Genomic DNA, 27,567 nt, shown 5'->3' on the forward strand with positions numbered 1-27,567 from the left:
AGATTAACTGTTCAGCTTACTGAGTTTGTCTAATGAAAACAATTTTGCTACAACTTTCCCGTAACATGATCTTGAGATCTCCTGATTTTATATATAACATAATACCAGGTCCAAATGGTGCTGTTGTCAGCTGAGAATACTGTCCCATAAGTGATCAGCATTTGGGCCTGTTCACATTTCTCCCTCCCATCACCCCCTCTTCTTTGTTGAAGGGAGAAGGAAGAGGCAGGGAAGACTGTTCATTCTGTTGTCAAGCTACCGAGCAAGAAGTTTGATGGAGGTGCTGTCTTTGGTCCATGTTACCAGGCTGGCCCCTTTGGTCAATGGTGTTTCTATGGAGTCTGCCCCATTTCCAGCACTGGTTTTTTTTTTTTAGAAAACTCAGAGTAAGGCAATAAGCTACAGTACCTCCAGTGATTCACACACAGAGTGGTGTTAGGTTTTTGGTGGGAAGCAAAATTTAAGATACAAATAAATATGCTAGCTGAAGCAGAAGATTGCTTTCCTGACTGGCTCATTTACAAGCTGGAAAGTTGTGAAAAACATCAACCTACCAACTGTGTAGCTCATTGGCTCTTTGCTTTGGGCTTCCATGTTCTTCCTGGTAAAAATAATAATTATGTTATTCTGATATGGTTGCCAAGCGTTCATGCTTCTCACTCCACTTGTGATTATAAATGATTCTGCAGCGTGGATTGCTTTGTCTTTGATTTAATGTTTCATAACATTTGGAAGTTATGTTATCTGTGCTGATTTGTCGTTCTCTTTCCCTTTTCAGAATGGACTGCTGAATTATGAAGAATTTCAGACCCAATAGTAGAACCTCACTTGGCCACTCACTCCTTTATCTTCTACTAGTTATTTAAATTGGACTTTTAATATCCTACCAGCTGCTCTTCAGACACACATGGTGCATTGTTGCCATTCCCCGGATTGCATCTTTGAAACACAGGCTCTTAGTAGCTTTCAGCGAACAAAGAGGCAACCTCCTGGGTACATTTACTGGGAGGGTGTCACCCTGACTGCCCTCTAGCTTCTGCCGGATCTGGATTTGAATTCCACCATGGAGCCTCGCATGGAGTCCTGCCTGGCACAGGTGTTGCAGAAGGATGTGGGGAAACGACTGCAGGTTGGCCAAGAACTTATAGACTATTTCTCAGACAAACAGAAGTCTGCTGACCTTGAACATGACCAGACCATGTTAGATAAACTTGTGGATGGGCTTGCTACCTCTTGGGTGAACTCTAGCAATTACAAGGTAAGCTGTGCTTTAGAAGGCACTGGTGTAGGTGGCTGGGCTGCCTCGGTGGGTCAGAATTGGTCCTTAGAAAAAAGACTCGTTTGGGAGCAGTCAGCACAATTCCTTGGCTTCTAGTAAGACACTCACGTAGGCTGTGGCATTTGGTTTTATTCTGGAGCAAGTAGGGTTTTCTTTAATTCTTGTTGGGGATCAAAAAATCCTTATGCTTTAGCACTTTGTATATGTGCTGCCGAAGCGAGCACTGCTTTAGCACTTTGAGAGAAGGCCAAGTAAACAGATTAAAGAGAGGCTTTTATGTTGGAAAGTTTACGATCATTTGCAGCCTTGAAGTTAAAGTGAATGTTCTATCTTGCACTGAAAGGGTCATGAGACGTTGGTGAGTGGTCCTTCACGAATAGCAGATGTCTTCACGGATTTCCTGTAGGGAATGGAATTGGCGATAGCGTCTGGAACATTTTACCTTCAGGTCACTGTTTTGAAGTTGGCCTAGGTACCTGGCTAGAAATAGTATGGGTTGCCAAGGACTCTTCTGTGACTTGTATGTAATGGCCTGGAGGATATCCTTCAAGTTCTAAAGATTGAGGTGGGCATGTGCCTTTGGTGGGTAGGGGGTGCAGGCAGGGATCCCAAGACCCAAATGAGTTGTGAAGGTTGACCATTTTACCATTCAAGGATTAAGGTTTCGTGACTAAAAACTGGACTGGACTTGTGCTGCAGAGGTGTCATTCTCTACCTGTCTTTTAGTTTGCCAAGGGGATGGCCCCTTTGGGTCAAGACCGGGATGGAAGAGTAGGGCATTGGTATGACTCCTAATAGGTGCTATAGACATTGAGAAATGGGCTCACAGGAAACAGAATCTGTTGTGCTTTTTTATTGGCTCAGTCTTCTGAGATTGGTTTGGACTTGGAAACTGGTGCGTGTAGGATTTTTTTGTTTCCTCTAGGGTAGACTCTTGTTTTCCAAATGCATTAAACCTTGGTCTCATCTAAGAGTCAGCAGGCTTTATACTCATTAAGGATGTTACCTAGGACCCTGATATTTTACTTACAATTGCATATAAAATTTATCCTGTCTTTGAAGGCTGAGCTTAATTTCTGTTTCATTCATCTATTTATTTATTTAGCTGTGCATGACAAGTGCTGCTTATGTGCTCAGCCTTGGTGTTGGGTGATGGGGGTGTTACAGACAGGGAGGTGGTAGAGGGTCTGGTCGCTCCATTGTTGGGGGCTGTAAAGTCACTTTGTCTGGGTTGGAATCCCAGTTGCACCACTCTGGGTGCACATTGCGATGTTTTTGCCTGAGAGTAACTGAGGACTGACTCATTGGCTTCAAACTGCTATCAGGAGATTGAGTGATTTTCTTTCAGAGTTTAAGAAGTCTGCAGTAGCTAAGGCAGTGTCCAGGGAAGAAGAATGTCTGCTTGTGTCTTTTACTTGGAGGGAAACCTTTGTCAGAAGCTCCCCGGCAGACCTTTTTACATCAGATTGGCCAGAATGGCTTTGCATGGCCACCCCAGCATTGCTGGAAAATAGATGGGTGTCCATGATTGTTTTCCACCATCATGCTTGACTTCCTGATCTCAAGAAGAGTCCAGCCTCCTTTGAGTGAAGCATATGGCCATGTGAAGGAGGGGGGATATTTGAATACTGTCAGACTCCTGCTCAACAAATACTGGTTCCATGAGTGAATAAGTACTCCCTAGGCGTCCAGTCCAGTAAGGGCAGATAATGAAACAAAGAGCTCTACTCCAACCATAATGTGCAACTGTGCAACATCAGACCTTTGAGCAATATCAGACTTCTGTTAATATATAAAACTCATGCTTTATATTATGGGTTGAAGAAGGAAGTTAGGGATGGGACTGAGGTAATAGGGATGTTAAATAGGTAACCCAGAGAGTCTGCTATACTGTGTGAGCTCTCTTAACCTCTCCTGGCTTTGGCTTCGGGCTTTAGTTCCCTCATCTACAGTGTTGGGATAACTGAGTTATTATGAGCACTAAATGAGACAGTGTATGTTGGTGGGAATGCAAACTGGTGCAGCCACTCTGGAAAACAGTATGGAGGTTCCTCAAGAAGCTGAAAACAGAGCTACCCTATGACCCAGCAATTGCACTACTAGGGATTTACCCCAAAGATGCAGATGTAGTGATCCGAAGGGGCACCTGCACCCCGGTGTTTGTAACAGTGATGTCCACAACAGCCAAACTATGGAAAGAGCCCAGATGTCCATCAACAAATGAATGGATAAAGAAGATGTGGTATATATACATACAATGGAATACTACTCAGCCATGAACAAAATTGAAATCTTGCCATTTGCAATGACATGGATGGAACTAGAGGGTGTTACGTTAAGTGAAATAAGTCGATCAGAGAAAGACAATTGTTATATGATTTCACTCATATGTGGAATTTAAGAAACAAACAGAGGAGCATAGGGAAAGAGAGAGAAAAATAAAACAAGACAAAATCAGAGAGGGAGACAAACCCAAAAGAGACTCTTTTTTTTTTTTTTTTTAAAGATTTTATTTATTTGACAGAGAGAGACACAGCAAGAGAGGGAACACAAGCAGAGGGAGGGGGAGAGCTAGAAGCAGGCTTCCTGCTGAACAGGCAGCCCGACGCGGGGCTCGATCCCAGGACCCTGAGATCATGACCTGAGCCGAAGGCAGACGCTTAACGACTGAGCCACCCAGGCGCCCCCCAAAAGAGACTCTTAATCATAGGAAACAAAATGAGGGTTGCTGGAGGGGAGGAGGGTGGGGGGATGGAGTAACTGGGTGATGGGCATTAAGGAGGGCACGTGATGTAATGAGCACTGGATATTATATAAGACTGATGAGTCACTGACCTCTATCTTTGAAACCAATAATACACTATATGTTAATTAATCGAATTTAAATAAAAAATGAAGTGCATATCTAAACAACAACAAAAAATAAATGAGACGGTGTATCAAGTTGTCTCATGTCTGCCCCATAACAAGCACTGGGATATTAGTGATGGTTATCAAGACTGGTTCCTGTCTTCCAGGAGCTCCTAGTACAGGGGGAGCGGGGAGGGAGAGCACTGATCAGCAAGCCAAGGGTTCCAGTATAGTATAGCAGGAGCAGTAGCAGAGACCCACAGAATTGGGTGGGAAGCCAGAAGAACATGACAGCACTGTCTGGAGGAATCCAAGGTTTGAAGATTGGGTAGTTTTTTTCAGAATAGCGTTTTCAGGGTCACAAAAGTGTGAAAGATTAAGATTTGACCCTTCTCGAAGTAATATCTAAGGAAGACAGCTTGGTGTGAAGGAGAAGTCAGGAAGGCGGGGTTTGCTACCGAGTTGCATGTGATCATGGACAAGTCACTTGACGTGTCTGTGCAATGCTGGTGTTGGACCAGGTCATCTCTTGGGAGCCTCCAAGCTCTAATACCTTACACAGCTTCATACCGAAGACTTTACGGTCTGGGCCATGTCAGATGGTTCTAATGTTACACAGTACGGAGCACCCCCTTTCTTTATAAGCTCTCTCAGTGTGGTGACACCGAGCCCTCTGCACACCTGGAGCCCGGAGCCTGGAACATAGAAGGTGCTCAACGAATACTGGTTGCATGAGTGAACTCAGGAGCTTAGACTGTTCGGCAAGTAATCCTAGTAGCTTTACCAAAATCTGGAAACTTACCTTTTAGGCCCCCCCTCCTTTTTTTAAAAAGATTTTTAAAATTCATTTGAGAGAGAAAGCACAAGCAGGAGGAGCAGCAGAGGGAGAAGGAGAAGCAGACTCCCTGCTGAGCAGGGAGCCTGACGTGGGGCTTGATCCCAGGACCCTGAGATCATGACCTGAGCTGATCATGAGTAGTCATTTAACCGACGGAGCTACCCAGGTGCTCCACAGGTTATGCAATTTCTAATTTTGACATATACTCCCAAATTGTTCTACACAAAGGTTGCTCTACTCTATGCATGAATGTATGAGTGCTGGTTCCCTATCTATTTTCAGATGCTGGGTATTATCAAAGTCTTTCATTTTTGCTAAAATGATAGTATAAAAGTGTATCTTTTCAATTTTTGTTTCTCTATAATTTTGGGTGAAATGTACATTTTTTGTTTACTAACCACTTGTATTTTTTTCCTGTCGACTGCTTATATCCTTTGTCTGTTTTTTCTATGTTTTGGTGTTAATTTGTACAGTCCATTTCTGTATTATGGAAATCAGCTTGTCATATGTGTTTGCCATTTGCCTTTTGTCCTTGTGGATTGTTCTGTTTTTATTTTTATTTTTTTAAAGATGTATTTATTTATCTGATAGAGCACAAGCAGGGGGAATGGCAGGCAGAGGGAGAGGGAGAAGCAGGCTTCCTGCTGAGCAAGGAGCCTGACATGGGGCTTGATTCCAGGACCCTGAGATCATGACCTGAGCTGAAGATAGTTGCTTAACCGACTGAGCCACCCAGGCATCCCTATTTCCTTCCCACCCCTTTTAATCATAGATCAAGATTTCTCATTAGAGCCTCAGGTGCATTTTAGGTTTTATTTGACATACTTTATATATTATGGATTGAAAGGATTCACTTTATATTAAAACTTTTCAGCTTGGCTTCTTGATTTTTTTTTTTAATTAAGGACTAAAAAGAAGGAGAAAATGGAAACAATTTTAGGCTTTCAAAACAGTAGTATTTGGGTATTGTTATTCCTTAACAGAGAATCTAGATGAATGTCAGAGCAGTCTCATTTAAAAAAATAGTTGGCTGGGGCTTGAATCATTTTACATTTGATTATTTCTTAACTTGGTAAACAAATTTGTATTTGGCATTAATTGGAGTTTAACAGCTACCCTTTATTATTTAGTTACTATGTGTTCAGGATGTTACCTGTCTTATCTCATTTAATCTTTGCAATGCCCCTGCAAGGTGGGTGGTGCTACCCTGATTTTATACATGAGGTAACTGAGATCACCCAGAATTATGAGGTAATTCCTACTAGTGATTATGGAATTGGGACTTCAACATATGTCTCCCTGATTTCCTAGCCTCTGCCCCTCTCACAAGAACAGCGTCTGCAAACTTTCTTAAAGGCCACATAGTAAATATTTAAGGCTCAGTGGGCCATATGGATTTCTCACAAATATTTAACTAGTTCGGGCCATTCTAGTGCAAAAACAGCCACGGGCAACACACAAATGAATGGGTATGGCTGTGTTCCCAAACAACTTAATCTATAGAAACAGATGGAGAACCAGTTTGGCTCATGGACTGTAGTTTTCCAGCCCCCAGACTAGAACACTGAGCACCTACTATGTGTAAATACCTTTTTTTCCCTTCCTTCCTTAGTTCTTTTCTTTCTTCTTTCTTTCTCTTTCTTTCTTTCCTTTTTTCCTCTTTCTTTCTTTCTTTCTTTCTTTCTTTCTTTCTTTCTTTCTTTCTTTCTAAGCATGGTGGGGAGGGCTAGAGGGAGAGAGAGAGAATCTTAAGCAGGCTCTACACCCAGTGTGGTGATCGACATGGGGCTCGATCTCATGACCCTGAGATCATGACCTGAGCCAAAACCAAGAGTTGGACATTTAACTGACTGAGCCACCCAGGCGCCCCTGTAAATACTTTTCCTTTAGTGTTGGGAACCATTCATGATTCATCTGGCAGAAGAGTAGGCTTATAATTTTGGGATGGGGAGAGCGCCTGGGTGGCTCAGATGGTTAAGCGACTGCCTTCGGCTCAGGTCATGATCCCGGGGTCCTGGGATCGAGTCCCGCATTGGGCTCCCTGCTCCTTGGGAGCCTGCTTCTCCTTCTGCTTCTCTGTCTCTGTCTCTCATGAATAAATAAATAAAATCTTTAAAAAAAAAATGGGGGGATGAGGAGAGCACTAGTATAGGTTAAGTAGAATACGGTTTGTTTTTGGAGCACCTTATCTGAATTTTGAGAAATCTTGCCTTTTTTAGCCCTCTCTTATTCAGACTCATATTATGATCAGTTTGCATTCTATTAGCCTGTCACTGATCATCTACTGTGAGTTGGCTTTGGACTTTCTTGGATAATAGAAGTCATCTTGGGGATTGAGGAATCAGTATAAGGCCATTGTATGTCAGAACACCAGAGGGCTGCGCCGTGGGGTGCTGTTCAACATGGAAGCACTTAGTGTCTTTGTTGTCCCAGTGACTGTGGGAGACACAAAAGGAGAGGGGAGAATCTTCTTGTGCATGACGTTTCTTTTCTAGATTACTCAGACATTAAAAGGAAACCCCCAGATTTTGCATATGGTTGCCCTCCTTGATCTGGTCTCTTCCTTTATTAAAACTTGAAGAGTGAAAAGAATGGTGGAGTAGATTTTTGTATGTACCTCCAGTCACTGTTGTGTCCCCCGTCCCCCCCCTTCCATAGATGAGAAGGATGAAAGCAGATATGACCCAGAGAGGCTGCATGGGCTCCCGCAGCTGGAGGGAGTTGAGGTGCTGTGCAGCTTTCCCAGTGAACGGTCCCTTCTGTTCAGCCAGGCAGCGCAGTACCCTTACCGTGTGGGCACCTGCACATTTAGTAGCTCAGTGCGGACCAGGTTTTTCATGAATATGGTCCCAGAGTCCTTTCTCCACGGTTCCAAAATCCCCCAAGCCCCCAAACTTCGTGTTTTTCATTTGTCGTTTGACCACAGTGAACTGACATGAAACTACGTGTAGTTTTACTTACCTGCTCAGGGCATGTTTCAGCGCTGAAGTATTCGTATATTTGATTGTGGGTTGCTGCCCCAGATGTTGTTAAATGTATGTATGTGTATGTATATGTATATATATATATATTCTCCCCTCCCCTCTCTCTTATAGGTTCTATTCTCTATATATGTTTCCTATCCTATATATGTAACTGTTTGCACTACTTGACTTTTGTAAAAGTTGAAAAATTTTGTATTCCAGAACACATCAGGCTCCAGAGTTTTGGATAAGTGATTGTGGACCCGTATTTAATATTGTAGAATAATAATGATAACCCATGGTTTGGGGATATGTACTATGTACCAGAAATTGTGCTAAATATGAGTTCGTTTTTACCTTCTAATTACCGTATGGGGTAGATCATGTTCTTTTGTTCTGTAGATGAGGAGACTGATGCCCCAGTAAGTCAAGTAACTTGTTCAAGTGACGGATCTAGGAACTAAGGTTTTGGGGACTTGACCCCAGCTGCTTATGTAACAGCCGAAGTTAATTAAGCACTTATGATGTGCCAGATTCTACACTGGGGGCTGGGTGTCCAGTGAGGACTATTGGGCCCAGTCCCTGTCCTGACCATGACTACCAGTGCCTGGGCAGTCTAGCTCTGTCTAAATATGGGACTTCATCCCAGTGCACTCTTGTCTCAAGGCCCATGCCATGCTGCTTTGTATTTGAAATTTGTAGATTTTCTGTTAACCTAGGGCCTCTTTTGTCTCTGCCCTAATGCTCTTTATGGCCTAACTAGGTGAGGGTGGGGGAGGGCAGGTAAGGCAGATGAGAGGACGGTGCACAGTGTAGGATAGGATATCATTAACTGTAAAATTGCATCATAGGAGTGTCTATAAATGTTGTAGTGTGGAGAAGAAAAAAAATGTTAGGGTTTGTTAGTTGGAGAGGCCGAGATGGAGAGTCAGAATTACATAGGGTCATGAAGAATCAAAAGGAATTAGTTCCTAAAGGTTCAGAGAAGCCTGTGTTCCTTTCTTGTTTCTCCCTGTCTGGGCAGCACTGTCTCTTGTAGACCATAGAAGACTTAGTCTTTCGTTAAGCCTCTTTAGAGAGCACAGTGTTTCCCTCTGCCTTGGATCAGGTGCCCTTTATGGGCGGGAGGGAAGGTGTGACAGTAAGGGAGGTTCCTCTCATTCCCCTGGCCTCTATCTCCATAACCTTGGCTTTCATTGAAGGAGGTTTTTATTTTCCCCCATTGTGTCCTTGAGAGGAGAGCCAGAAAAGATTATCAGATTCAGATGAGGTAACTTCTGTTTCTTTTTCTGGCGGTCCGCTTGGTGCTGCCATCAAGCCATGCCTCCTTGCAGAGGCTGTTCGTTTTTCCCAGATTGTTTCCTTGCAGTGTTGTCCAGTGGTTGCAAGAGCCACATTTCTCTGGGTATATTTTATTTATATATATATAGAGAGAGATAGATAGATTGCAACATTTACATTTTATGAAACATTTATTTTATTTTATTTTTTTATTAGTTTTTTTTAAAGTTTTTTAAAAAAATTATTTGTCAGGGAGAGAGTGAGAGCGAGCACAGGCAGGGGGAACGCAGGCAGAGGGAGAAGCAGACCCCCTGCTGAGCAAGGAGACGGATGTGGGGCTCGATCCCAGGACCCTGCGATCATGACCGGAACCGAAGGCAGACGCTTAACGACTGAGCCACCCAGGCGCCCCTATTTTAAAATGTTTTTGAGTGTAGTTGGCACACAATGCTACATTCATTTCAGGTGCACAACATGGTGATTTAACTTGTCTATACATCATGCTGTGCTCACAAGTGTAGCTACCATCTGTCCCCATGCAACAGTATCAGAGTTTCATGGACTGTATTCCCCATGAGTGCCTTGTATGCCAATGATTTATTCTTTCCATGACTAGAAGCCTGTACCTCCCACTCCTCTTTACCCATTTTACCCATCCCTGCACCCCACCGTGCTTCTGGCAATCATTCATTCATTCATTCATTTATTGTTTTTATTTTATTTTAACGTAGTTAACATAGTGTTACATTAGTTTCAGGTGTACAACGTAGTGGTTCAACAGTTCCATGTGTTACTCAGTGCTTGTCAAACGTGTACTTTTAGTCCTCTCTGGGTATATTTTAAAAAGATCGATGTCTCTGATGTGAGTAGAAAAGCTATAGTGAGTGATACTAAGCAAAAGTAAAAACACCTCAGGAAAAGTTATTTCAAGAAAATTTCTGGAGCTCCTGGGTAGCGCAGTCAGTTGAGCTCCTGACTCTTGATTTTGGCCAGGTCATGATCTCAGGATCCTGGGATCAGGCCCCTCATCGGGCTCTCCACTCAGCGGCGAGTCTCCTTCTTCCTCTCCCTCTGTGATCTCTCTTGCTTTTGCTCTCTTTCAAATAAATGACATCTTTACAAAAAAAAAAGAAAATTTCTGTGGATTGTTGAGTAAAAATGGTATGCTTGATGGATGTAATTAATGGCATTTTTTCCTAAATATGTGTTTACATGTATGCAAGAGCATCAAAGTATATAGGAAATAATTCAGATTTGAGTGAACAGTCTGGATTCCTGTCCTGGCTCTGCCACTTCGACTTTTGAGCAGGTAACTCTCCTTATCTGTAAAATGGGTGTCTGGTGATACCTATTACACAGCTTTATTGTGCAGCTCCGATGAGCCCATGTACATAAGGTGCCAGTCATGCTTAGCATTGTAGCATGTGGTCAGTGAAAGGAAAATGAAGGAGATATTATGGACTTACGGGTAGTAAAATCGGTAGGTTAACTTCTCTGTGGGGCTGAGGTTGCATCCCTTCCCGTAGTCCTTGTCGGCCTCGGCCTGGAACAGAGGCCTCGGATCTTTGGTAGTAAGATACAAAACCTTGAGCTGCTGTACTCTTGATAGCAAAGAGCAGAACAGCCGTTGGACAAGAATTCTAAGGGTGGGCTTAAAACCTACTCATAAAACCAGTCCATTGGTTGAGGACCCCTGTTCTAGGAGGGCTTCACTTGCTCTTTTTTATTTTTAATACTTTGTTTTAGAAAGCTAAAATTTATTTATTTATTTTTTTTAAGTTTTTTTTTTTTTTTTTTAATTTGAGAGAGAGAGAATGAGAGAGAGCGAGCACATGAGAAGGGGGGAGGGTCAGAGGGAGAAGCAGACTCCCTGCTGAGCAGGGAGCCCGATGAGGGACTCCATCCAGGGACTCCAGGATCATGACCTGAGCCGAAGGCAGTCGCTTAACCAGCTGAGCCACCCAGGCGCCCCTAGAAAGCTAAAATTTAAATACAAATTTAAATTTAAATACAATAGAAGAAATTCTAAATTGAGTGTCAAAACAGAAAGAAAAAGAAGCAGCTGGGGTGAGAAGATGGAGCGGACAGTGAGGCGGATGAATCAGTAAACCACAGCTAATGTTGACTAATATTAAGAGCTAACAGTTAATAAGTGTCCATTATGTGCCCAAAACTGTTAAAAGCTTTGCATTCGCTGCCTCATTAAATCATGACGTAGAAACTAGATGATGAACCGTATGTTTATTCCCATTCTACGGTTGGGGAAACTGCCTAAGAGAAGTGAAGAGACTTGCCTCAGGTCACTTAACTAGAAAGTGTAAGAGGCAAGATTTTCATCTGAGTAGTCTGACTTTAGAGCCCACATCTGAATCAATATGCAATGCTACTTTCTTAAAATGTTGCAGCAATTTTAATAATTTCTTTATTGGAGCATAAAGAAAAGAGTGTAAGGATTCACTCCAGAGTTAACAGTGATTGCTTTAGGAGACTGGGTCCTGACTGAGAGATAAGCAACTCATTTTCTATTTTAATAAAAAACCCAAAATATTTAAGATCAATAAAACAGTTCTTTGATCCTACTAGACTCATGACCATATACACTTTTTTTTTTTTTAAAGATTTATTTATTTATTTTAGAGAAAAGAGAGAGAGAGCAGGGGGAGAGGCAGAGGGAGAGAGAGTCTTAAGCCGGCTCCTTGCTGAGTGTGGAGCCTGACTTGGGGCTCGATCTCACAACCCTGAGATCACGGTCTGAGTGGAAACCAGGAGTTGGATGCTTAACTGACTGCTCCCCTCCAGATGCCCCCCACATACAGCTTTTAAACTTTTTATTTTGGAAAATATTCAGACCTATAGGAAAGTTTCAAAAAACAGTGCAAAAAATTTTCATATGTTTTACCCAGATCCTGGTGTTAACACTTCAGCACATTTGTTTTGTCCTTCTCTCTGTATGCATGTTATGAGTTGTGGACTGTTGGAGTGTAAGTTGTAGACACAGTGCTTCCTTGCTCTTAAATACTTGCCTGTATTTCCTAAAAACAAGGACATTTGCTTATGTATGTCATCTTAGCACAGTTCTCTAAGTCAGTATTAGGATCAGTAGAATACAGATATATCTAATCTACAAGCCTTATTGACATTTCACCTCTTGTCCTCCTAATGTCCTTTATAGCAAGAGCAAAAACAGTCTTCTAGTCCACACTCCAATCCAGAATCACAGTTGCATTTGGTTCTCATCTGTATAGTCTCTTTAAATCCGGGGCAGCTCATCTTCAGTCTTTCCTTGTCTCTCTTAATACTTTTGAAGAGCACAGGGCATTTATTTAGTAAAGCCCTTCAATTTGATCTTGCTTACGGTTTCTCACAATTGGATTGAGGTGGTGCATTTTGGGCAGGAATACCACGCAGGTGTACTCCGTACATCCTATCAGGAGACGTGTGGTGTCTTTCTCTTCCCTGGTGAAAGAGATCTTTGCCAGGTAGCTTCAGAAAATTGCTGTTTTGTTTTGTTTTGTTTTCTTTTATAATAGGTATCTTGTGGGGAGATACTTTGAGACCATGTAAATACCCTGTTTTCCACCAAACTTTCACCTACCAGTTTTCGCATCCACTGATAATGTTTGCCTAAAATAATTATTACTGTGTTGGCTGCCATAGGGTGATTTTTCTGATTTCATCATTTCTTCTTCATTTATTAGTTGACTCCAAATATTTTTAAAATGTCTATTGTATGTCTATTTGTATAGCAGGAATTAACATTTTTTAAAAAAAGATTTTATTTATTTATTTGAGAGAAACAGAGAGTGAGAACAAGCAGGGGGAACAGCAGACGGAGAGGGAGAAGCAGGCTCCTTGCTGAACAGGCACCGTGATGTGGGGCTCAATCCCAGGACCCCAGGATCATGACCTGAGCAGAAGGCAGATGCTTAACTGACTGAGCCACCTGGGAACCCCAGAATTAGCATATATTTTGATAGTTATCCCCCAAAGGAACTACTTTGAAGAAAGAAAAAAATGTTTCAAATTAGTCTTATTTAGGTCCATTTATATTCATAAAAAATTTAAGGTAACTTCATTTGTGAACATATAACATGCACAATGTGATGAAGTTTGGTTTGGGCTAGCAGCATTGGAGAGGTGGAGAAATGGAGAGATGGTCAGCTTGTAAGTTTTTATAACGATTATTCAAGGAATACAGAAAGGCAGATAATAACAAGATGCCTTCCTGGATTTAGTAGAATATTAAAGGACACTTTGCAGGAGGGGAAAAAAGCAGAGCATAGAAAACTGATGAAACAAGACAGTACTGAGTGAGATCTGGATTATTCTGCTGCACTATACCTGTGGACAGAATTCATCAGCTTGGGCTTTGGACTTTGGGGGAAAGTGTCATAGATGGGATTTTAGATGGGGAGGAAGTGCTTTGTGCCGGGTTCCATTGCTGGTAGGAATCTCTCTGTTTAATCATCCTTTTTTTTTTTTTTTTAAGATTTTATTTATTTATTTGACAGAGAGGTAGACTCAGCGAGAGAGGGAACACAAGCAGGGGGAGTGGGAGAGGGAGAAGCAGGCTCCCTGCAGGGCGGGGAGCCCGATGTGGGACTCGATCCCAGGACCCTGGGATCATGACCTGAGCCGAAGGCAGACACTTAACGACTGAGCCACCCAGGCGCCCCTTTTTAATCATCCTTAAAGGCTTTGTGGAAGAATGGCATCTAGGACTTTTAAAAAAAAAATTATACACACATACACACACATATATACACACACACACAAAGTGTATTTTTATATGTATTGATCCCTGAGATCGAGAGTCGTATGCTCTACCAACTGAGCCAACCAGGTGTTCTTTTAGGCTCTTGTATGAGGGAAGAGAGATTGTTCAGCTGGCTCTGCAAAGAAGCATATTGCAGGTGACATTGATGAGGGTCATGTTCTGGGATAAGCTGGTCCTACACTAGTAAGGCTGAGCAACATCCCATGTACAGGAGCCTGGTGAGGTAGTGGGGCTGACTCTAGGGGCAATGGAAGCCATTGAAGGACCATTGGGTGCTAAAAAATTGCTTTAGGAGTTAGGGGTCTGTCTAATGAAGGTGGTGTGGACTAATACCAGGGGAGTGGGGAGAAGCAGATTAGAGTAAGGCATTAGGGAGGAGGACAGGATGGGGATTTTTGCTGTTAGTTTGGATGTAGGGAGGACTGGGATGATTTTGAGAAGTCTTCAACATTTCAGGCTTCAGGATACAGTTTATTGACTGTGGATAACCTTGTGAAAAAAGATAGTTCTTTTCCTGCATGATGCATGTTTGTTTTTAAATTGGAGAAGACATTTTAAGAAAAAAAAACCCAAATAATTTGGAGGAACATTTAGGAGAATTTTTGTCTTTGACTTCTTACTTTGATGGAGGGTCCTAAGTCTTATATACTTTGTGATTTACGTATGTATCTTGGGAACATCCTTTTTCAAACACTTCTCTTGAGGTTGCCTAATTGAAGTATTTTTGCAAATGCTGATTTAAAAAAGTAATTTATTTTTTATTTATTTATTTATTTTTTTTTTTAAAGATTTTATTTATTTATTTGAGAGAGAATGAGAGAGAGCACATGAGAAGGGGGAGGGTCAGAGGGAGAAGCAGACTCCCTGCTGAGCAGGGAGCCCGATGCGGGACTCGATCCAGGGACTCCAGGATCATGACCTGAGCCGAAGGCAGTCGCTTAACCAACTGAGCCACCCAGGCGCCCTAGTAATTTTGTTTTTTCTATAGTAAAAGTGTTATGGGCCTGTTGTACAAACAAGAACCAACTAATGAAGCTTCTGAATATAAAGTTATAATGAAAAAATTGAAAATTGCTCCTAGTCTTTTGCCATAGCTATTTTATTGTTTATATTGGTAGAAAAAAATGGAAAGAATATTTATGTAAGACTGATCATACTACACCTGTTCTTTGTGTGTGTGTTTTGTGTCTAATTTCTTTTATTTAAGCCTACACATGCTATTTTATGAGATTTTTTTTTTTTTTGGTTAAATGTGTGTCATTCATTTTTTCAAATCAGTAAGTTAGATCACTAATGAGTTAATATAATTCCAATATATTATTTTCTTCTATGAATGGTTAGCCATCATTTCTTTATCCACAGTTGGGTGCTACCACCTACGCAGTTTCTAGTTTTTTTGTTATAAGCACCATGACACTGAGCATCCTTGAACATGTGTATGTTCATGCCTTTGTGTGTGTGTGTGTGTGTGTGTAAAGTTCTGAAAACCTTTCAGCCTGAATTGCTGGCTCGGAGTGGGCCACATTGCCCCCCCCCCGCCCCCCGGCAGTGGTGCGTGAATGTGTTTGTACCACATTCACATACCAACACACTGGGTGTTACTGTTTCTTCGGATAGTCTTCCTTTTGCATGGGCAAAAGATATCTCTGTGTAGCCAGAGCAGCATTGGATAGTCTTTCTTCTGTTTCTAACCTTTCAGATAAGAGCAAATCTTAAGAGGATGTGAAGTAAATAATTTTATTCTTGTTAATCTCATTTCCCCTTTAAAAGGTGGATGAGAAAAGGTTCTGTCTGGGGCATATTAAACACTTGCAGAGAAGATGTCCATAGTTCGGAGGAAGAAGTCCTGACACCTCGACAAAGTCCACTTTGTTGGATTAAAGAAATTGGTCTCCTTATCTGTCGTTTTATTCCCATTAGCTTATTTTTTTTTTCTACACAGAATGAGAATAATATTGATTTATCTCCCAAGAGAGTTGTGAGAGAAAATACCCATCATAATCCATTTATTTGGAATTTTCCTTTCCTTTTCCCAAGTGCTTTCACACCTCTTGTAACCGAAATGTCACCTCATCTTAACTGGGCTAAGCTGGAAAACGCAAAGTAACGCCAAGTAAATAGTAATTTTGTTTTTGTTGGGCAGTCTTATTTGATTCTGCATATGATTCTAAGGAATTTTTTTTTTTTTAGGTTTTATTTATTTGACAGAGAGACAGCGAGAAAGGGAACACAAGCAGGGGGAGTGGGAGAGGGAGAAGCAGGCTTCCCGCCGAGCAGGGAGCCTGATGTGGCGCTCGATCCCAGAACTCTGGGATCATGACCTGAGCTGAAGGCAGAGGCTTAACGACTGAGTCCCAGGCGCCTGGGAATTTTTTTTTTTTAAACAGTTCTGTGAAGAAAAGGACTGATACTAGACTTTCTGATCACGGGAAGGGAGTCAGATGGACTTTGTATTGTACAGGAATTGAGTTCAAACCAGTTGAAGCTGAAAAAGGGCAGTATTGGGGCCGATCACTGGCCAGGCTGGTGGCTAAGATTACTGTGGGGACAGCAGTGAGGATTCAGGTTGGGGAGGTCTCTGCTTCTTTCTGGCCATGGCTTCTCTTCTGTGTTGCACTCATGTCCACTGTGAGTCCGGCTCACATCTTGCAGTTTCACCACCAGAGGAAAGTGTCTCTCTTTCCCCAGCTTAGATTACAACCACAAACCCCCAGACACATCCCCAAACCCTTGACTCACTCACTGTGGCCAGGGAGTTATGACAGTGTAAGAAAATAGGGGCTCCCACTCAGCAAACCTCATGTCAAGGGATGGAGTAAGGAGGACAGGTTGCCCTAAAGGAATGAAGCTTGGCTGGGGGCAAGTGGCCTTGGTGCACAACCCCTGCGGGCATTATGAATTTTGTCAGAAGTTTGTATTTTGGATTGCTTGAGAGGCTCTAGGGCTCTACTAGAGGCTCAGACATTGGGGTCAGAGGCGCCTAGGTTTTTTTTTTTGTTTTTTTGTTTTTTTGAGAGAGTGTGAGTGTGCAAGTGCAATCAGGGTGGGGGAGGGGCAGAGGGAAAGGGAGAGAGAGAATCTTTTTTTAAAAAATTTTTTTATTGTAATGTTAATCCCCATATATTACATCATTAGTTTTAGATGTAGTGTTCCATGATTCATTGTTTGTGCATAACACCCAGTGCTCCATGCAGAACGTGCCCTCTTTAATACCCATCACCAGTTTATCCTCCCACCCCCCTCCCCTCTAGAACCCTCAGTTTGTTTTTCAGAGTCCATCGTCTCTCATGGTTCGTCTACCCCTCCGATTTCCCCCGCTTCATTCTTCCCCTCCCGCTACCTTCTTCTTCTTCTTTTTTTTTTCTTAACATATATTGCATTATTTGTTTCAGAGGTACAGATCTGAGATTCAACAGTCTTGCACAATTCACAGCGCTTACCAGAGCACATACCCTCCCCAGTGTCTATCACCTAGTCACCCCATCCCTCCCACCCCACCTGGGAGAGAGAATCTTAAGCAGACTCTGTGCTCAGCATGGAGCCCGACCCGGGGCTCTGTCTCGTGACCCCGAGATCATGACCTGAGCCGAGATCAAGAATCGGATGCTTAACCAACTGAGCCACCCAGGTGCCCCTCAGAGGCCCCAGTTTGTCTCACAGTTCTTTTTACCATTTTTAAAAAAGATTTTATTTATTTGAGAGAGAGCGCAAAAGAGCGAGCACGAGCGGGTAAGGAGCAGAGGGAGAAGCAGACTCCCCATTGAGCAGGAAGCCTGACACAGGACTCGATCCCAGGACTCCGGGATCATGACCTGAGCCGAGGGCAGACCCTTAACTGACTAAGCCACTCAGGCGCCCCTCTTTTTACCATTTGTGTGAATTTAGGCATGTCATTGAGCCTTCTGCTTCTGTGGTCAGGTGTGAGCAACCTGAGTAACCTGAATGTGCAGTGTTCTGTAGCACTTGGCATAGTTCTGTCTGTGTGTGTACCCCACTTTGCTTCTTCTCTCTCTGACGACCCTAGGTTATTCGGGCTGTTAGCTCTGTCTTCAAGTGAGAGCTTTTCTATCTGTCCCATCCCCTTTAAACTGAACACTTATCCTTTGTGATTGTCATTATGGTTTTTGGAATCACAGCACCAAAATTCCAATGTCATTATGGGTCTAATGCCATTCTTTCTGTATTTTAAAAATCTGGAGTCTCAGTCATTTATGTGTGATGCTGCTTTAACATGTCACACGTGCACTTACCACCTGCCTGTCCCGTTTAAGACCCTCCCTGGGGTATCTTGTAGTGACTAGGGAAATGGGACTTAGAGAGAGTGAAGTTGAGCCCCTTATGTTAATTTATCACTTACATTTTCCTGAGAACCAGTTTGGGGCGTTTATTTCTGTTAGAGCTCTTAAGTCATTTTAAATTTAAGAGGTAAGGTAAGACGCTGCGGATATTAAGAGGAGGATGTGGTAAGGGGATTAGGAAACAGGATGAGAAAGCTCCAGGCCTAATTTTCAGCCCTCTCCTGGATCTGGACCCCTTCCCTATTCTCAGGGTCTAGATCCCCTGCTCCCCTCTTTTCCCTTCAGGTCCAGATCTTAGGACCAGACCTTTCCTCCTCTAGGATAACATATGTTAGCCAGAATTAGCCTTCTTGCCCAGTGATGCCGCTTTGGGAGAAGTACATTCAGAGCAGGTGGGCGAAAGCCAGTGCTCTTCACACTAAGGACTGCCTGGGGACTAGCTGTGCTGCATGCTACCAACCCAGCCCCAAGCGGCCATCCATGCTGACTGTGTTTACGACTCTGTTGCTTCAGTCTGCAGCTCTTCGTGTAAAATGAATGAGGAAGATTTAGACTCACAGGCCCTCAAAGCCCAGGTGGATAGGGGCACAATGGAAACATGGGCACCCACGGAGGACAGCTGACAAAAGATGGGCTTTCCACCCCCATGCTTATTAAGCCTGCTTTAGTTCAAGAAAACCTTATGTAGGTGCATCATTTATATATTGATGTACATAGAGAATTATATGCTGCTTTATCATTTATGCTTTAACTCTATATGGACTTTAATACATAAATGATTCAGACTTCACATTTTTAAAATACAGAAAGGATGGTATTACACCATAAAAACACTGGCATTTTGGTGCTAGAATTCCAAGGAAAAATCTGGTATGACATGTGCCGAACTATTAATAGAGTATTTTTAAGGGGGAGGGGAAGCATTATAAGGGAATGTGTACTTACTGCCTATGTTTTTCATTGTTGGGAGTTTTAAAAAATACATATAATACAATGGGCATTAAATTTTTTTTTCTTTTTTAAGGATACTGTAGTGTGCTCGAAAGGGTTAGTTCTCTACGCAGGTCAGCTTTATTTGTATTAGATACACATCTGTTTACTTTCTGCTCAAGACCATTATCCTTGATAAAGGAGGAAGTGGAGTGATCAGGTTGAAGGTGGCAGAACAGGAAGCCATCTTGAATTCATCATGTTTTTCTGTGCTCCGAAGAGAAACCTCCAGTGCCTTGGTGGAAGGATTTATTTTTATAGAATGAGATTTTGATTCCTTGCTTTAGGGAAAATTGATCTGTTTCTTTTGCCATCTCCATCTCCAAAACTAGGTACGCCCTGTTAGGGCAGGCGATGCTCTTCTGGAAAAGGGAACACTGACAAAGGAGAGCTAATGTGCTTAGTCTCTGTGGAGCTGTGTTCTAGAATCTTACTTTGGTACTTGCTTTCGTATCCGCTGACATCAGGGCCTACCTCTGGCTATTCCAGCCATTGTTTTTTGTAACTTGCTGGCAAATGCTCCCAAGCTGCAGAGATGTTTAGGAAGTCCTTGGTAATGTTGGGGCTTCCACTCATCAATTCCTAGGGGTACTCTTCGTTACCCTCTTTTTTTTTTTTTTTTTTAAGATTTTATTTATTTATTTGAGAGAGAGAGTGAGAGAGAGAGAGAGCACAAGAGGGGGGAGCGGGAGAGAGAGAAGCAGACTCCCTGCTGAGCAGGTAGCCCGATGAGGGACTCGATCCCGGGACTCCAGGATCATGACCTGAGCCGAAGGCATTCGCTTAACCAACTGAGCCACCCAGGCGCCCTACCCTCTTTTCTTCAGGGGAGTAGCTCCAGCTCTGTAAAATAATAGACGATTTATATGGAAAAGTTAAGAGCCTGGAATCTGGGGACAGACTGCTTGGGTTACAACTCCTCTCACTAACTGTGTGATGCTGAGTAAGTTATTTAACCTCCCTAGGTCTCAGTTTTTCATCTGTAAAATAGTGACAATATTGATCTCATAGGGTTCTCATGAGGGTGAAGGAGTTCATACACAGTGCTTGATACATAGTGCTGCAGACTTGCTAGCTTTGTGATTATTTTGTAGCATCCACGTGATAATTCTTTCTTCGTTTCTTTGTGATTGATTCAGCACTGTCACTGCCTGCCTTTGGTTACCTGTAATGGATTTCACCCGTCCCAGAACAAACCAGACAGTGGCAGAGAGGCCACAGAGGAATCAGTCGGGTTGCAGAGCAGCTTCATTCCAGAAGACCGTAGTTAAGGGAGCACCGGCTGTGTGTCTTTGCAGGGTAGTGGGTTCACTGGCCCAGGTCTCTCCTTGCGTTCGAATGTGTACTAAAATGGATTGTGGGGTATACACCCTACCTTTTCTTTCTTTCTTTGTTTTTAAAAACTTTTGGAAACAATCTTCTCTAGTGGGGCATATCAAATTCACCTTGGGGGCATTCATTTATCCACCTCCCTTCGAGAAAAACCACAGGTTAGAGTGTGTCTTCAGGTGGTTGGTTCTCTACCAGGCTTGTGGTGAGGGAGAAGTTTCAAGTCACTGTGCGTGCAGTTTGACTAGCTGTGTGTCAGTGAGCCATGGAATGCCATAAAGAGTTTCCAGTGTTGGAAGAAATTGCGCTCAAATGAGCATGAAACTGATCCAGCTGATCGTAGTGAAGAACAAAACAGTATACATTCCAGCAAGAATAGGAAAGGGTTTGGGTGGAATGATACTAGCCTGATAGACACTTAGCGGGCACTGAAGGAAAAGAGGAAGGTGATTTTGCTTGAGTGAACTCAAAAGTGAATTAGAAGTGTTTGCTTTGCATATTTTACCAAAAGGAATAAATGCTGGTGGAGATTGTGGTAAAGGAACTGTCTGGGTGTCATAAAGATTGTCACCAATATTTGATCTCCTGGTGTGCGTTAGAAGGAATAGTAGGTTTTTATATGCATTATTCTTAAATCTTACCCCACTTCCCAGAGGTTAGTTGGCTCTGAGACTCCTCAAGGTGAAGTAATATCCTGTAGGCACATATATAGTCAACTTTTGACTGGAATTTGAATGGAAGTCTGTAGAACATCAAGGCTTTTAAAAAGCTCATTCAGCCTATGGTAGATAAGTTTAACTTTGCTCTGTAATCACATTGTTTAGGAGATATGGTAGGAAAAATAAAACAAGTCTTGGATTTCTTGCTGAGCTAATAGTAGTGGGTAGTGAGTTTAAATTTTCAGTGGAAGGAATTAAAAAAGGTTAGCAGACGCTTGGAAGAATAACCTCTCTTATCATAGTGGATGGGAACTGGCTTGGTGTCCACAGGTGAATAAAAAGAACACAAAATAAAGATTTTAAGTGGGCTAGCCTTCTAACAGCCAGAACAATGTCGATTACCTTAGAACTCAGAGAGAAAACATTTATTTCTTACCAAGAACAAAAAGGCTACTTGGGAGGGAAAGAAGCGCTTCTGGGCACTATTTAATGGTACCAGAGAGCAGAAGGAAACAGCTAGGTATAGTGGGGCAGCAGATAAGGTAAAGTCAATAAGCAATCTTAGTTTTTTGTTTTATTTTAAAGATTTATTTATTTGACAGAGAGAGACACAGCGAGAGAGGGAACACAAGCAGGGGGAGTAGGAGAGGGAGAAGCAGGCTTCCTGCTGAGCAGGGAGTCCGATGCGGGGCTTGATCCCAGGACCTTGGGATCATGACTTGAGCTGAAGGCAGACGCTTAACGACTGAGCCACCCAGGCGCCCCAACAATCTTAGTTTTTATTTATTTATTTATTTTTTAAAAGATTTTATTTATTTATTTGAGAGAGAGAGAATGAGAGAGCACATGAGAGGGGGGAGGGTCAGAGGGAGGAGCAGACTCCCTGCAGAGCAGGGAGCCCGATGCGGGACTCGATCCCGGGACTCCAGGATCATGACCTGAGCCGAAGGCAGTCGCCTAACCAACTGAGCCACCCAGGCGCCCAACAATCTTAATTTTTAAATGAGGGATATTCAGGATCAAATTCATAGTACTTTTTGGCTGGCTTTGTTTTAATATTTGATTTGGACTCTCTGAAAGTTTTCGGTGGAGATTATTTTATGATAATTTAAAAAAGTAATACACTCTTGGACTGAGACAAAGAATTGGAGTTTCTGCGTGTATTTATTGGCTAGGTAAGTAATTGCATATGGGCCCTGAAAGTCTGGTTCTGCTTTACATCCCGACCTGCTGTCCTGAAGGCTTAGCTGGCTATTCTGGAGCTACAGCAGCCTGCCTTCTTCTGAAGTGGATCCTTTGCTCTGGCGTCACCTTTATGAGATGCTGGTCTGCCCGAGAAGAGAGTCTACAGTGGGAATTCAAGGTCAGCTATATAAGATAGCCATTGCCAAAGTGACACACAGGCAAACAAAATGAATCTTCTTTTCTCACATTCTTGGTATTAGAGGTCAGGAGAGGGGTCTGATTGCAAGTTTAGAGTAGGAGAGAATGCTTTTTGACTGATTGAGGGCATGGCCTTTCATTTCTAAATGGTTTAAAGAGTTTATGCCCCATTGTTTGTTCATTCCAGAGTCCTAATGATATGGATGATATTTTTTCTCGGACAGGAATGTGGCTTCTGGCAGTGACTCTGCATCACAATTGCTTGAAAATAACCAAGCCAAAATGTGTGGCCTCTGTGCATGTGATGTGTGTCCATGAAAGAAATGTGTGCCTGTTGATTAAAAAAACATCACTTGAAATTAGAAGTAGTGGCTTTCAAACTGGGAAAAATCTCAAATGTCCAGCATTAGGAGAATATAAAAGTACATATGTGTAAATATTTCTGCACATTTATCCAGAATTTGGTGTACTTTGCAGCAAGTATAGTTATAAAGAGTTTCAGTGACATGGGGAAATGCTGATGGAAAAATGTAAAATGAAAAAGGCAGGTGCAGAATTTAATATACACCAAAATCTCAGCTATGTACACATGTATAGAAAAAATGATCTGGAAAGAGCTATGGAAATGTTAGTAAGTATTCATCTATGTGATGAAATTATAGATAATAGGTTTTCTTTCTATGTTTTTGTATTTTCTAAATTTCCCATAGTAGGCACATACTATTTTTATAAACAAGAATTTAAAACTTTTCTAACACGGCTGCTTTTGAGAAGGTACTGGTCAGGATATTATAGGGATGAGATTATCTATATTGTCACATGAAGAAATAAACAGAACTTGGATTTGCTGCAAAAAGTAATGCCTTTGTAACTTACAGCGATTCCTTCATTTTTTTCTTGGAATTAAGGTAGCAACAAAAGTAACTTTTCCTAATGAAAATACGTGATACAAGGGAGTTTGGTGGCTCTGTTGGTTGGGTGACTGACTGGCTCTTGATCTCAGCTCAGGTCTTGATTTCAGGGTCATGAGTGAAGCCCTGCGTTGGGTTCCACACTGGGCATAGAGCCTACCAAAAAAACCCAAAAACCAAAAAAACATGATACCCAAGCAATACCACAGTTGGGATCAAGAATCCGCTAAGTATATTCAACTGCTTCAGCCCCACTTTACCCCATAAATGTGCTTATAGTTGCTCTAAAAAGATATAAAAATCTGTAGAAAATCTGTTGCTGCATTTAATACATGAACTGTTTTGAGAAGTTTTGCCAGCTAAATGAGCAAACATCGGTATAAATTTAGCTTATCTTAATGACTTACTGCTTATTTTTTTTACATTTAGTTTTTTGTGGTAATTGCTTTTTTTTTTTTTTGCCTCAATTTTGAGAAAAGAGATTGTGAAATATGGCGCAGCCAAATGTTCAGACTTGATTAGCACTGCAGTTAGAGTAAGCCAAATCTGGCTGTTTGATTTGATTTCTGCTTTATAATAGAAGGAGGATTAATTCAAGAGGAAAATGCTTATTTACCTTCCCTGATGCATAATAATGGTGCGTGTGGAGTTGAAGCATGTTCTTAATAAATTGCAATCCTCGTAGAATGGAGATCTTTTGATTTATGAAGGAATGTATTGCATCTTCCTATTCCTTTCACTAACAAAACAGCCTTAGTAAGAATTATAATTGCATTAGTGGCTGTCAGGGATGGAGGAGAGACGAGGGGGGCTTGGGGAGCGACTGCTAATGGGTAATGAGGTTCTTTGTGGGGTGATGAAGATGTTCTGGAATTAGATAGCAGTGACAGATGCATAGTCTTGCATATACTGGAAAATACTGAATTGGACACTTTAAAGGGATGATTTCTGTGGTGTGTGTATGGTATCTTAATTTTTTAAAAAAGGAGAAGAGGAAGATGGATTCCATATGTGAAGAAGTCCCATACACATCCCACCAACCTCTTCACTCAATGGTAAATTACAGAGATGCCTAATCCTGGGAGAATGTTGAATTTTCACAGGCATTTGTCATGAGAGTAAAAAACGCCCTGTGGTGAAAGTGATCAGTCACATCTAAAATGTTATTATGAAAAGATAATCTAAGGACATGAACAATAGTACTTAACAAGATCTGTTTGAAAAGGAACATTATGGGGATGTAGTAGCGTAGACTGAATTCCTGTCTTAAACTTCAAAATGAAACAAACGTGGTAGGTGTCAACAAATAACTACATAGAGGAAGAGAAGGAAGTACATAGATTTTATAAAAGCTCACAAGAGTGAGGGATTTTTGTTTAAGAAGCAATTGCTTTCTTAAGATTTTTTTATTTTTTATTTTTATTTTTTTTTAAAGATTTTATTTATTTATTTGACAGAGAGACAGAAGAGCGCAAGCAGAGGGAGTGGCAGAGGGAGAGGGAGAAGCAGGCTCTGCACTGAGCAGGGAACCCGATGCGGGACTCGATCCCAGGACCCTGAGATCATGACCTGAGCCGAAGGCAGACACTTAACCATCTGAGCCACCCAGGCGCCCTCTTAAGATTTTTTTAAAAAAGATTTTTAATTATGCCGCATCTGGCTCCCTGCTCCCGGGAAGCCTGCTTCTCCCTCTCCCACTCCCCCTGCTTGTGTTCCCTCTCTCGCTGTGTCTTTCTCTGTCAAATAAATAAATAAAATCTTAAAAAAAAAAATTTATTTGAGAGAGAGAGAATGAGAGAGCATGAGCAGGGGGGAGGGGTAGAGCGAGAGGGAGAAGCAGACTCCCCGCTGAGCAGGGAACCGGATGTGGGGCTTGATTCCAGGACACTGGGATCATGACCTGAGCCGAAGGCAGACGTTGAACCGACTGAGCCACCCAGGTGCCCTAATTTATTTATTTATTTTAGAGAGAGAGCGAGCACGTATATGTGTTGCAAGAACACAAGTGGGGGGGTGGGCGGGCAGAGGGAGAGGAGAGAGAGAATCCCAAGCAGACTCTGCACTGAGCATGGAGCCCGACATATGGCTTGATCCCAAAACCCTGAGATCATGATTTGATCTGAGAGCAGGAGTTGGATGCTTAACTGACTGAACCACCCAGGTACCCTGTCTTACGATTTTTCAATGAAAAAAATAAAAAGAAGAGCTCTAACATATTTTGGAATGTCTGGTTATATGCTAGATCTTTTGATAATTGCTTTAAATATTTCATGCCATTTGATTACCATAAGAACTGTATTTTCAATCCCATTTTAAATTTGGGAAACTAAAAGCAAACATTCATCACTCCCTCCCCCTGAAAAATTAAAATTATACTAGTGAATACCTTCATAAGTTCTCAAAGAACAGTGAGGAAAATAACTTGCCTGATATATTACCACCTAGAGATGCCCACACCTTGGTGAGCATCCTTCCAGGCAGTTCTCTATGCATACATCACATTACAGTTCTAGCGTACATGCTGTTCTACAGCCTGTTAGTTGGTTGTTAACTTTGTTTTACTCAAAGTAAAAAAAAATTAGTCCTGTTGTCTGGGTGCTGGGGCGCAAGAGCACCTGTGTCCGGGGTTCCCAAACACACCAGGTTTGATCACTCACCGCTGACAAAATCTAAAGGCGGAGGGACGAGTGTTGGTGAAACAAGAAAAAGATTGCTTTCAGAGCGGCCAACACCCAGAAGACAGTGGACTAGTGTCTCACAGATTGTTTCCAAAGTGCTTAAAATACTTGCAGGTTTGTAGAAGGAAACGGTGGGGCAAAGGGCTGTGAGTACCTGCAGGTGGGCAGTGGAGGTCAGGTCTCACGGTCCTGGGGGTCAGTCATGGGGGTCCTCCTGGCTCAGGGCAGTCCCTATGGCTTGAGGGCGTGGTTTTGGTTCCCATTCCCCCATCAGGGGATGCTTTGCCCTCAGGGTCTTTTGCCTGAGTTCAGAGATAAGCTGGAAAGAACTTAATTAGAAAGTTTGAGGTCAAAATGGAAGTAGTTGAAATCCTCTTTCAGTAGAATATTTTTTGTTGTTAAAATATGGTCATTTCTATGGCCTTATGATACTCCTTTTTATGTGTGTTGTGATTTACCTAATTTGCTCTCAATTGAGATTTAGGCTGTTTGCAAAAAAATTTTTAAGTATTTATTTAAATTCTAGTTAGTGGGGCTCCTGGGTAGCTCAGTCAGTTTAGCATCTGCCTTGGGTTCAGGTTGTGTTCTGGGTCCTGGGATCAAGCCCCACATCGGGCTCCCTGCTCAGCGGGGAGCCTGCCTTCTCCCTCTCCCTCTCTATTGAATAAGTAAATAAATAAATAAAATCTTAAAAAAAAGTTCCAGTTAACATACGGTGTAATATTAATTTCAGGTGTACAGTATAGTGATTGTTTGCAAATTTTCATCATTTAAACAATATTATGATTATCCATACGTAAGGGTTGTATTTAATTTTCTAACCTTTTACATGGAATTTTTTCAGATACACATAAAAGAGAATAAAACAGTGAGTCCCCTTGTACCCATCATCCAGTTTCAACAACTAGTAGCATTCTACCATTCTTATTCATCTGTTCTCCCTCCGCTTTTTCCCCCCTGTTGTATTTTAAAGCATGCTCCACGTGTCATGTTATTTTACCTGTAAAGATTTCAGTATGTATCTCGAATAAATAAGGACTTAAAGAAATACCCACAATACCATTATCCCGCCCAACAAAATTACCCCAAATTCCTTAGTATCATCTAATAACTAACTATTCTATGTTCAGTTATCCTCCGTTATTTCAAAAATACCTTTTTACAGATGATTTGTTTAAAGCTGTATCCAAATGCTATCATGTGTTACGTTTAGGTTTCTTTTAGAATTGACAACAGTTTCTACCCAACCAACTTTTTTTCCATATAGTTTATTTGTTGAAGGAATGTATTGTTTGTCCTGTAGAATCTCGCTATTCTGGATTTAAATTACA

The 27,567-nt window shown here is 41.9% G+C and overlaps 1 protein-coding gene across 4 annotated transcripts in view; it reads left to right on the forward strand.

The window, feature by feature from the left end:
- Nucleotides 1-27,567, forward strand: part of CLASP1 (cytoplasmic linker associated protein 1) — a 263,675-nt gene that overhangs the window by 32,242 nt on the left and 203,866 nt on the right. For all 4 annotated transcript variants that reach the window (XM_045869025.3, XM_045869027.3, XM_054506248.2 and 1 more), the window contains exon 2: nt 779-1,258. In XM_045869025.3, coding sequence (XP_045724981.1) covers nt 1,064-1,258 — 195 coding nt within the window. In that variant the 5' untranslated portion in view covers nt 779-1,063. The remainder of the gene's footprint in view (nt 1-778; nt 1,259-27,567) is intronic.

This window comes from Mirounga angustirostris, unplaced genomic scaffold, assembly GCF_029215605.1.
Source record: "Mirounga angustirostris isolate CCGP_5_RB_7025 unplaced genomic scaffold, mMirAng1.0.hap1 SCAF_3, whole genome shotgun sequence".
Classification (NCBI taxonomy): Eukaryota; Metazoa; Chordata; class Mammalia; order Carnivora; family Phocidae; genus Mirounga; species Mirounga angustirostris.